At 38.2% G+C, this 13134-nt stretch overlaps 1 protein-coding gene across 1 annotated transcript in view; it reads left to right on the top strand.

The window, feature by feature from the left end:
• The window catches only part of LOC117499309 (roundabout homolog 2-like), a 92486-nt gene extending 90094 nt beyond the window's left edge, over window positions 1–2392 (top strand). The window contains exon 28 of the mRNA XM_034151649.1: window positions 1089–2392. Within this exon, the coding sequence (XP_034007540.1) occupies window positions 1089–1090 (2 nt within the window). The 3' untranslated portion in view covers window positions 1091–2392. The remainder of the gene's footprint in view (window positions 1–1088) is intronic.
• The last annotated feature ends 10742 nt before the right edge of the window (window positions 2393–13134 follow it).

Genomic DNA, 13134 nt, shown 5'->3' with positions numbered 1-13134 from the left:
TGGTAGTAGGTATTTTATGATGTAGTCGTACTCTTTACCGATGAATTAAAAGAGGGCTAATATCAGTTTACAGACAGGGAGGGCCAGCCCACCTTCTGATACTATATTGGGTGCATTATGGGTCATCAGTAATAAATCTGAGAGCTGAGTGAGAGACAGCGTCCAGATGTTTAAACTCTGCAATAAAAATATTTCCCCAGGGCGACATAGATATACCTACTATCTCTCATGGCCACCGGTGGGAGGTTCCATTCTCAAAGGGTTAAGACTGGAGATAGCAGCATGTCCTTAAATAATCCGACCATTATTCGATACCGAGAGAAAGGTTGCTCCCACAATCCTTTTCCAATAACAAAATAGGAAACATAGGAAAAATAAATCCTGGATTTGCTACATAGGTTGTCTATAAATTAGTTTTAAGGTCATCCAGAAGGATATACTTGAGGAACTTGGTCAAATGTACCATTTTAAAAGCAGAACTGGTGGGTTTTTAAATAGAGAAAAAAGATAAAAAATATTCTGAAGGGTATCAAATGAGAGTAGCACATTACCAATGGCTGACTGGATAATTTGTCAAACTGTACAGTAATCTAAGCAAGTAAGGACATATGTGCATGTTTTATTTCTTTTAAAAGACATTTTTAGAATCCAGTTGTGTTTGGTTAATCCAGATTGTTAAAGTGACAGCCACAAATAACAAGTTTTTGCTATATAATTATGAAATTGTATGGCTTCTCTGTTCTTCGTCAGTTTATAAAGAAGTACAGACAAAAAAATATGTTCCTCTTGAAGCCTGCTGCGACAGTTTCACAATACAGTTAAAGAGACCCTTTTTTGCTCTTTTGGGTTTTCCCTTTTATGTAGCGTGTTATGTAAATGTTCGTGCATGTAAATGGTCTGCAAAGGATAAAATCCCAAAGTTCAGGCCAAAGGGAAATCTCTCACACAAACCCCATCAATTTTGAGCTTGCATTCACCCAGAAATGTATCCTTGGATTGTGAGGTAGATGCATATGTTAGTATTTTGCTTTCTATTTAATGTCTCCCAAGATATTCAATTGTTGTTTTTGGTGTTTCTTTTATTCCAGAGTCTTTGTGAAGCATCATACCCTGCAGATGCTCCCGGGTCCCAGGACACCTTGTTTGTAAGCGTCATGAGATTTTCTCTCTGCGACGAGACACTGAATGATGTTAGGAAGGACGGAGAGGAGACAGAATGAAGACAAAAGGAACAGAGAGCGCGATAAAAATGCAGAGCTGTAAATGTCATGTACAGACACAGACACCAGTCTCACAGTGTTACTTTCATCCCCCTCTTCAAAAGAGTAAAACCGTATGTTGTATGTCCGCTTCTTCTTTTTTCTGTCACAGCGTGTACAAAGATTCACAGAGTGGAGATGAAGAAAAATCACAACAAAATGACTAATATGAAAAAGGACTTGCATAATTTGTAAATATATTTTTTTATGTTTTTTTTTCTCTCTTTTCTTTTGCTTCGCTATGCAAGCCAAACCCAATGTTGTATCTTTTGTGATTTATTACTGTGAATGATTTTCATTAATGCTCAAACTGTTAGCTTATTTTAATGAAGCTACTGTATCGTTGTACTTTGCACAGAGCGTTTTGGTGAAAATAAGCACAAACCCATTGTCAGCTGAGCTGAGGAGGAGAATCATAATGGCAGAGAGGGACGTCTATGATAAACAGAACCGAAAACAGAAGATATATACTTGGCTGCGCTATACTTGTTTTAAAGAAACACATATATTGAGAAGGAACAAAACACAGGTAAATACTTGGAAATAATATGCCAATATATCACTTATCGCTGGGAGATTATTATGCATCATACCTATAATGGTTCTCAACAAATGTTTACCAGTTTATTGGGAACAAAGCAACACAATGTTGCGATTTTAAAAGCAAAGACATAGGAACATAGGGTAAGCGTCTCTGCCATTCACAAGAGTATGTTAATCAAAATATATATGCATTTGTTTTGCTAATTATTTTCCAATTACATACAGTGACATATTGAGTGCAATATTGAATGGGCAATGGGGCAGTAAATAGGGAAATATCCAGGCCAAAAGGCCCTCGAGAATAATGAGATGCAGAATTTAACAATAAGTATATATGAATTTAAAGATGACTTGACCAACTGCCAAAAAACATTTTCCAGTTTTAAAGTCTAGCCAATTAGCATTTTTCTGCCAACGAGATTCACAATGCGACGTCTTGCCACATGTTTGGATGGTTTTTGTTTTGATCATTGTTCTGGTAATGACTACTCTTTCAAGAATCTTTACCTGCCATATTGGTTTGCCCTCAGGAATAAGCAGCCACATACATTTGGGCAGTTTTTCAATCCTTTGATGCAAAATAAAATGTGTATGTGAAAATGAACCAGCGTTCTCCTTACTGTGCCTGTGAGTCTCACACAAATACATTCATCCACTAATCGACCAAAGTCCATTTTTGGGATTTTGAAACTCGTCAAGTAGTTTAGATCCTCAATATTGAAAAGGTTTTAGGTTGCTTTCACTTTTTGATAATATATATGAAATTGTTGTGCAGAAACATTGCATACTTAGGTAATATATTCAACTTTTTGCCACGTCACCCTCTGTGTAACCATTTGTTTAAAAACTTAAAAGGATTTTTTGTTTTCAATTCCTCAAGGGACTGCATAAATCAGAATGAGTAAAGTAATTGCACAAGATAAATGTTATTTTAAGACAACACTAACATTTTCTTTTAAAACACATGGGTCGTTCTGACTTCATTGATCCTATGTGATTCCTTTTCTCAAACACGGCTGACGGCATAAGTCAGATAAAAGATCTGCTCCCTGATAGCTCTAAACGGATTTGATTTAACAGAGTAACATTTGGATCTAACATAATTTGTTGTCAAATAACCATCACAAAGCAGAACAAGATAAAGGTATAAACTGTCTCTCCCTTTCATGGTGCTCCCGATGATTGATGGGATTCATGCTTAACATTTCTTTTAAGTTTGTATGTGTCAGCTCAGCACTGATAGATCCAATCTAAAAGTAGATTTAAATCGCTGTAGATCGGGAGCACCTAAGTGAGATGTTTTATTGTCTCTTGTTTAACTTTGTGATGGTTATGTTACCTGAAAGATTTCTGTAAAATCAAAATGTTGCACTGCCGATTTAAATTAGCAGCGGAACCAATTCCCAAGATTGCAGCTAATCAGGAAAGAGGCCTGAGGACCAGTTCCCAACTAAATAAAAAAGATTGATTTAAAAAAAGTTCATTTAGATAGAAAAGTCTTCTTTAAAAATAAGGAAAGGGGGAAAGAGCTTTCAATGAAAATAAACCAGAAAAACAGCCTGTGGGCATTAGGAAAGTGTTCGGAAAGCATAACTAGTGATGTTACGTATTGCGCCGAGGCTTCGGAGCGTGTGTCGAGTAATCCCGGAAGTTTTTTGTGAAGCTTGTATCGAGGCTTGTATCGTTTTGGGCCAGTGACGTCACCGATGACAAACGAAGCCTCGCTGCCCCCTTCTTTGCCGTGGTGTGCTGGGGTGGAAACACAAACACTAGGGACACTGGCAGGCTGAACAAGCTTGTGAGGAAGGCTAGCTCTGTAGTTGGAGTACAACTGGACAATCTGGAGGAGGTGGCAGAGGGGAGGACGAGGAGGAAGCTCGACAGCATCCTAGAGAACCCCTCCCACCCACTCCACGCAGAGCTAGTGAAGATGAGGAGTACGTTCAGCCACAGACTCATCCCTCCACAACAACGCACCAAGCGCCTCGGACAGTCCTTTGTGCCTGTAGCCATCAGGCTGCACAACAAGGGGTCAATAATGAAAAATAAATACAATTAAATCACTGGACATAAATATACACTGTTTCCACAACCCATGTTAATATATTAGTAGTAGACCAAATAGGTAGATAGATATGTCGATATATATGTACAGATGTCCATTTTCACTTTTCACTTGTCACTTTAACTCATTCCGTACTTCATAACTTAGATGACCAAATATGTATATATGCTGACAGTTATTTTACTCTTATTTTTACTCATCTCCTATTTCATAGTCTTTTATTATTATTATCATTATTATTTAAATGTTTTCTTTCTTGATTTTCTTTTTGATTTTATTAATCTGTGTGAATCTTTGCTGTCCTGTTTTTTCACGCTTACCCTGTTGCTGCTTTGTACAACTGAATTTCCCCACGGGGATTAATAAAGGTCCATCTTATCTTATCTTATCTTATCTTAATACCACGTGACTGCTTCAAAAAGTGCTTTAGATCGGTTTAACCACAACGCTGATATTACCCATGGATGTATAATAAGCAGTGGCAACTGGTCATTAGGGGGCTCATTAGGGGGCTTTTCTGCTGACACTAGGTGGGCAAAGTATTAAAATAATAATTACAAAAAAATGCTAAAAAAATACATCTTAAAATATATGTTACGATCATGTTTAATCATCTGATTAATCTGTACATTGCTGTTTTAGTCTGTGTTCTTCTAATTAGTGTCTACAGTGTGTGCCTATTGAGTCGTTTTGAGCGACGTGGGTCAAGCCCCGATCAAGCCCCTCTTTCTCACTGTCTAAGACTTGGGTGACTGTAAAAACTACACTGCGCATGCTCAGAGTCTTTTTCTATTCAATGTGTGCGGCAACAAAATTATCACCATAGGGGCACTGTGCTGACATACCCACCAAACGTCATCTCACGTCCATCAGAGTTGATTGGCTGTAAGTACGTGTGCCGCGAAAAGTGTAGTGTGTGAAGAGGAGACGAGAGAGGTGCAGTGACGCGTCCTAAAACCAAGAAGTAAGCGGCGCATGGGTTCCCTCGACAAAAAAGCAATGAGATTTTAGAAAATAGCTCGAAATAAGATCTGTGGAAAACGAACCTGTTTGATAAATGCACGTTTTGTTCAGCCGGATAATATCCACATGTCTACCCTACTTTTATAATTTTCGAATCATAAATCTATCGATCATAAATCTATCGATTAGATTTATGATTCGACTTTTGGAACTACAAGAAGATAAGGAGGACTTTTACAAAAAAGTAATAGAGATTTTTTTCCAGAAGGATAGACAAATGGACTTCATCTTCAAGTCAAGGTAAGATCACCATTTTATTGAAAATGGGATCTTACTAAGAGAGAACAATCCAATATTTAAATGATACAATTAAAAAATGTGGGCATCCTTTTGTTGAACTGTCGTTTAAAATTAATCGAAGCATCAGACTAAAAAAGCTTTTGAAAATAATCAAATATTTTGATTTAGGTCAAAATATAATATTTGTAAACCTGAAGAGTCAGTGCCAGTGCCTCAGCAGCCATGAACCTCACTGCACGTCACTGCAGAAGCTTATAAACATCTACGTTCTTTGTGCCCCACCACTTTTGTACATATAAAAACGCCACTGATAATAAGAACGATATTACCCCTCCTGTACCTGGGCCCGGTGACACGATGGAATTAAGAGAGCTCAGACCCTCACATATATTGAGGTCGGAACATGTCATAAGTATAAATAAATAAAAGCATAAATAAATGAAGGAATAAAAACATGAATAAATACAGGAATAAATAGCATGCAGTGTTTTCAGATAGATTCAGTGTGTGGGCTGTGGCCCAGCTGGAAAGCAGTTGACTAACGACCGCAGGGTCCCTGGTTCAATGACTGGTTAATAAGTATTTTTGTTTTTGTTTATAAAAGCTACAGCTAAATTAGATGATGTAGTTAATAAATGTATTATTTGATATGGTTTAGCCTTTCTCAGGCTACAACATGGTTGTAAGGGAATGGGTGTAAAATGACCATTGACAGAGCATCTAGTGCGTTGTTTATTTACCCTTACTTCAGACATTTGTAGACTTTTGGTGGGTCTTGTGAACAAGCTGACTAAGAATGGTAACCACAAAATATGAGTATCTGCAGTCAGATTTTTGCTGTTGACTGTCTTTGGAGGCAACTAGAGTGAGAAGGGTCCAGCTGTAGCCGCAACAAGACGGTACAAACAAACCACGCCCACTTGTACGCGACACTAACCCCAACCCTAACCTAAATAGTATATAAATATATCTAAAACTACAAGACGTTAATTACCTGTGCTCTGTGCTCCATATTGGCTTTTTTCTGCGTTCTCTTTCCATGTCTCTTTAAATATCCATGCATCAACGTCTCACGTTTTGGGCACGCTCTCTTCTGACCATATTTGGAAGTTCAACTTCCTTCAAATTCCTAGAGTGGTAACTGAAGGCCAAAGCCTCATGGTCATCATGGCAACGCCAACACTCTACAGTTTTTACATGTATTTAAAATGTTCTCTGTTTAACATCTACCTTTGCTAGAATCATTCAGAGTCCTCCTGTATTTTCTCTGGTTTTCATAATCTTGACTCCCCAGGTGTATCAAACGGTTTATGGAGGTAACACAAACACTGAGCTAAGGTGGGAGACAGCAATTCATAGCTTTCAATACCCTTACGAAAATTCCATCATCTGTGGCCAAAGAGCATGAAACAAGAAAGAGGAATCTCGGAAGCATCTCGTTTTCCCTTGCACCCTGGTTTGAATATTTTCTCCCTGAACATAAACACAGTGAAAGGGAATAAAAGATGACAGGAGAACACTCTGAAATTCATCCCATTGATGGATTTTCTAGGCTCCCAATAATTACAGAAAGAACTGTGCAGAATCTAACCATGGGAAAGTCATTTCAGAAATAGAGGAAAACTGTTTTTGTGTGTCTGGATCTTTCTAATGCTAAGACCAGTAAAAGCAAGTATTAATTGGAATCTTGCGATAGGTCATTCTATGGACTTTATCCTGGAAAATAATGCTCGGCAGCAATCTCAAGAGCTCCAACATTAGCAGAGTTGGGCAATGAAACCATGTTTTCAACAGCTGGGGAGATAAATAACATGTGTACATGAGTTTAAATTGCAACAGTTCTTCTTCAAGGAACATTTCCTCTCCCTTCTGTTGTGAATTGACCTGAGAAGTGAGTGCGCACTGTTGATGTACAACAGAGTCAAGGGTAGGTTGCATTGAACCATCTGCTGTCGCATTGTATACACCTGCGTCACAATAATTGTACATCTTTGTTTTTAGTGACAGCTGTTGTAATGGAGGACACACGTTTCAATCTGTTCTCAGGGACTTTTGCCATTCAGAATGCCACTCTTTCCATTGAATGGTATCTATACGCTTTGAAGTAAAATCAATCCACCTTGAGGATAAAGGCCGGACCTCTGCAAACAAATAGTAACTTGTGTTCCGATTGCTATCTGAGTGGTACACACTTTCCGGGCCTTGACTATGTCCTTTGCAATGTTTGTTTCATGGTTAAGGTTTAGAAGGTTATTATCAATAGGAAATATTGCCTCTCCTTGAGCATCTACCCATTCTTTACCATCATCATGATATTCTGCAGCAGGTATGTCCATGCTAACGTCAAATATATATATATTGAAGCTAACTCCAATTCAGTAGCTAAGGTTCAAATGCTGTCACTGTAATATCTGCATTTCCCCAAAGACATGGTTTGGAGTAACACATAAAACATCATCCAGATACCCAATCATTGAAAACAAACTCATTTCTCAAGTTCTCTTAAATGACAAAATTACCCTTTGATAATAAAATATATTTGAACAAATGTTGATACAAAAAATAATTAATAATGTAAAGCCTGTGGGTTATCATGAGACAATCATAAATGGTACTAATATTGGTAAGGTGTTCATATTCTGCTAATTTCCAGGTTCATACTGTATTTGTATTGTGTTCCTTTACTGAGACATGTCACATGCTTTAATGTCCAAAACGCTCTTTATTCTTCTCATACTGCCTGTGCTCCAGCACCTCTTTTCACCCTCTGTCTGAAACCAGACCAGACTGGCCAGCTCTGTTGTGATTGGTCAATTGCTTAGCGATGTCCAGCCCCTTAGACACGTACAATATGTTGGAGCGCTAGCAAATAGAAGTTACATTGTGATGCCACTATATTATGGAAGTAAACAAAATAGTCCAAGTGAGGCGTTTCTGTCAGGGGGGCAGTGGGAATGTTTAGCTTTTTTGGACCTTTTACAAGCACACAAACCTATATAACACACTACAGGAAAGGGAAAACCCCCAAAAGCATAATAGTGCCTCTTTAATATTCACAAACTAGGCTTAAGAAAGTTCAAAAATCACACTCTTTTAGAAAGTTAGGAAGCAAATAATTCAAAAAGGGCCTTAAGACCAGAGTTTATGATCATATATGCTCATTTGAGGTTTTGTGAAGGAAGGATCAGAGTGTCGGAGTGTTTCTCCACCTCTCCTAAGCCCTAGAGAAAGGGTGTTGCCTCACACTGGAGGGGAATTGTAGCCGGCTGCTTTTAATTGTTGATTAGGAGCCAACAGGTGATCTTAATAACCTGCAAACAACTCAGTTGGGCTGTGACATTCAGCTAAAATGAACATTGTGAAACAGAAATTAATTAAAAATAGGGGACGGCTACAAAATTGTCTCTCTTGAAATTTGTATTTTGGTCCAGCTCCGTGTTTTCCTTACAAACTGTTTGTCAAAGGGCTTAGCAACCCTGTCCAAGAGAGGATAGTGCAATTGAAACACAATGCAAAAATCGACACACAATCTTCCTCAATATCAATGGAAAAGTCTTACAAACTTATTTTGTATTGGCCATAGTTTGAACAAGTTCCAGATTGAAGTGGTTCAGTTATCTCTGAATGACAGCTCCCCTGGCATGGGTCTGGGCAGCGGTGGGGTGGATGGCTTCAGGCGCTAGGTGCTATGCACTGTGTGGGACAGCCTGTCAATATTTGTGTCTTGAGACAGATAGACAGGGATTAGGATTGTCTGCAGATATTGTGCAGGTGGGGGACCGTGTGCGATCCACCATTTAAGCTTTAAATCCAACTCGTTGGCTTTCCAAAGGTGCTATGGAGACAGAATAATTTGTATTATGTTGTCAATTCCACACTCACTTTGACACGATTTAGATGGTTTCCCACCACACGTCTTCCATATACTCATTCTAATTCACACGGTTTCTATGTATGTGAGCAGTGGTGGCATGTACCTAAGTACATTAACTAAAATACAGTACTTAAGTATAATTTTGGGGTAATTGTACTTTACTTAGTATTTCCATTTTCTGCTACTTTGTACTTCTAGTACAATACATTTCAAATGCGGATATTGTACTTTTACTCCAATACTTTTATTTTAGACCTTTTAAATGGTAACATGTTGTTACCACATCACTGTATATGCAGTACTAATTTTCCCAGCACTATCTAAAGTTTGCTATATATTGAGGAATTAAAAAAAAGTTATTACATATACATGTATTTTCTAATGATAAAAACATTAGAACATACATTTTCTACAATAATACAAACATTTTAATGAGTAATCTTACTTTTGATACTTGAGTACATTTAGCTAACAATACTTCTGTACTTTTACTTAACAAAACATTTGGAATTAAAGGTGGGGTAAGTAAGTTTGAGAAACCGGCTCGAGATACACTTTTTGTTATATTCCATGGAATGCTCTTAACATCCCGATAGCAATGAATATCTTAAGTGCTTTGACAAAAAATCCATAAAAATATATCATCTGTGGAAGCCGTAATACTGTAAAAAGCACGACCAATCATTTTAGCCGGCCCGGCTAAAATAACTGGATGGCCTACCTGCCTGTCAGCCTTCCATCTGTGCACAAACTTATCTCGTGCCCTCATTGGTCATGTGCGCGTTCGTGTGTGTTGAAGGAGGGGCTCTGTAAGGAAGTGGCAGATTTCTTCCGGCTGTGTATTTTCAAATTCTACGCACTCGAGCTGGTTTCTCCAAAATTACCTACCCCACCTTTAAGGACCCATACTTGTAATGAAGTACACTGAAACACTGACTTTAATTAAATGTATTATGTCAACAAATTACACATCATTGTATTAGGTCGAAATAAATAATATTAAAAGTATAAGGTTAATTAATTAATGTTATTGCTTTCAACTAACCTTATACAACTATGTGTAATTCGTTTCAGTTTTTTCAGTGTATGTTTAAAATGTGGCATTAGCACTTTTACTTACAGTAAGTAAAATTTGTTGTCAAATTCACATGCAATGGAGGAAAAAGCACTCAGATACCGAGTGCTTTTTCCTCCATTGCATGTGAATTTGACAAAAGGACATTGTGCATAGCCCACAGGGCCCAATTACAAGGCTCCACCTGCTTCCACAGAGTTATAGCTCCATATAAAGATACAGTTTGCTGCACAGGTTTAGGAATGGTGTGGTCACTTGCGGTTTAGCTCGGATGAAAAAGCAGTTTACTGTAACTGTTATTTACCACTGTGATATTTTTCTCAGAACTCAAGGGAGCAATTTGCCCTCAAACTGCTTCGCTTCTTTGGACTTTGCCACAATGAAATATTTATCATGGAAAACACTTCAAGTAACAAGGACAATAAAGCTTGGATGGAACACTTCAGTACTATTTAGAGGAAACAATTTAGCCGTGTTAGCAAATGGCTACATTTCATTTACTTCGTCACTTGTATAATGGCAAAAATGTAAGATGTTATTATTTAACAGTTTTTGTGGTCTTCACAGCATGATTGTGGATGAAAGAAAAATTAAACATTTAAATAATCCTCTGGGTAAACCACCCCCTTATCTAGGTGAACATAAATGAATAATAATGAATGAGCTTCACACAATTCAGACAGTAGACATGTTTATTCAAGATGTTCCAACATGCAAAAAATGATTAGCATAGTTACATACAAGATATGTGTTCATGTAGTGCCAACATCTCAGGGAAGAGGCTATTTTAGTCACAGGAAATGTCAGAAACATACATTTTCATAGGAAATCTAGACCTTGTGATTGCAGAGCTTCTAAAAGTCCACTTTATATTTCAAAAGAACATTCTGAATTGCAGAGTGGGTTGTGATGTTTTACTGTATGACGCTCACAAGAGACCTGACTGCATTCAGCTTTGCTCCTTTCTATCTTGTGTTAGGTCTCAATGCTGCAGGAGAGGGATCATTTCATGAAATGCTCCCAACATGCGGTCGACAACCTTTTCAGTCTGATTATGTGTAACATTTCCCTGAAAGGCTGATTTGTGACTCATGACATTTGGCTAATTGCAGCATTCAAACAGTTTGCTGGTTAACATGAAACCCACCTGAGGCTGAGTCGCGCTCTGTGGCTCCGACACCCCGAGGGTGAGCCACAGGCCGGCGCTCTCCTGGCCTTTAGCTCCCTCAGTGACCAATTTATTCTCATCTCGTTCGTCTACTTCCTTTATGTCGCTCCTGACATGAAGCAGCAAGGCCTATGGAGGTCTCTGGCAGAGGGCATCAAGGTAAGTGCAGAAAGGATAGTTAGTATACTGTCTTACCTTAGCTGACTTACAGATCCACACACTGGCATTAAGGATAAATACTTGGACATTCATTGATTTTCAAACTATGGATATATATGTATTAGAACTTTTTTGTTGGAAAATAATAATATTGATATTAGGTATAAATATTAAAGGTGGGGTAGGTAAGTTTGAGAAATCAGCTCGAGATACACTTTTTGTTATATTCCATGGAATGCTCTTAACATCCTGATAGCAATGAATATCTTAAGCGCTTTGACAAAAAATCCATAAAAGAAATGTCATCTGTGGAAGCCGTAATACTGTAAAAAGCACGACCAATCATTTTAGCCGGCCAGGCTAAAATAACTGGATGGCCTACCTGCCTGTCAGCCTTCCATCTGTGCACAAACTTATCTTGTGCCCTCATTGGTCATGTGCGCGTTCGTGTGTGTTGGAGGAGGGGCTCTATAAGGAAGTGGCAGATTTTTTCCGGCTGTGTATTTTCAAATTCTAGCGCACTCGAGCCGGTTTCTCCAAAATTACCTATATACCCACCTTTAAGTTTTTCTGTGTCTTTTTTTAATGATATTCATAGCCCGAAAAATTTGACTTAAATGATGTCATAGCAATATGAAAAGGTACGCAACATAAATAATTATGCAATCACTCAATTCATGTTTGACTTTTTTTTGTAAAGTTTGTCTCTTTTAGGAAAATTAATTACATTCAAAAGATGAGTTTAGCTCAGTGGAGTTAGAATCTATATTACCATAGCTGTATAAAAAGCATATGGACAATTGCACTAATGGAAGTGAAAAGGCTACCAGAATAAGTCCTAACATAACATTTTTATAATTTGTATTTGTCTTAAAACGTGTCTGGAGAGGCAATACAAACAGAGTATAAACTCCTCAAAACACAAACCACACATTGATAGCAGAGTACAATTTTGTGGCAGTATTTAACTGACACAGTATAACAAATAGCAAAATAATAACCTCTTTCAAATACATGAATTGCGCATTGTTAATCTTTCTGTCAGTTTGTGGCCTAATATCCTGATGATGTAGTTCATTTCACTGTCTATGTTGTTACAGCCCCCTGCCTCTCATTATGCTACAACATTAAATATTTAGATTTGATAACAAACTTGTCTCTAAAAGCCCCTGTCTTGCTGCCAGATAAGGCCACGGCATCATCCTCTCTGCAGCTTTTAACGACTTAGCATTCCCTTCTCATCTGCCGCAGTAAGTCCTCTCTTGGCGTCGCATGCTCTTATAGTGACAGACCGTGATATATCTCCATAAACAAATCTGAATTTACTGGGTCGAGCTCCACCTCCACCAGATTCATTATCTCTGACACCTCCTAATTCCTCACCAACTGTCTGCTTTAAGAGAAAGTAATCTTCCTCAAACACAACTGCAATAAATTTGAAATCATAAATTCGCACTTCATTACTCCATCTCTTCCCCCCCGATCCCCTCTCGTCTGCACTCATAACTTCTCCCTCTGCACCAGTGTCACTTCACCCCCCTTGTCTCCTTCCAAGTATGTCAATGACACAGGAAACACCCCCCTCTCAGAGCCTCCTATCTCTGACACCACCTGTTTGTTTCACTGCTCTGGAGCTAATCAATGTCTCCATCACCTCCAGACTTCTTCCCTGCACCTCCTCAATAAACATCATTATGTCGCCTGAATGTTCCTGTTCCAGAGGCGAAA

The sequence above is a fragment of the Trematomus bernacchii genome, unplaced genomic scaffold (assembly GCF_902827165.1).
Source record: "Trematomus bernacchii unplaced genomic scaffold, fTreBer1.1, whole genome shotgun sequence".
NCBI classification, from domain to species: Eukaryota; Metazoa; Chordata; class Actinopteri; order Perciformes; family Nototheniidae; genus Trematomus; species Trematomus bernacchii.
The sequence above is the reverse complement of the archived record's forward strand: the minus strand, read 5'-3'. Positions and strand labels throughout refer to the sequence as shown.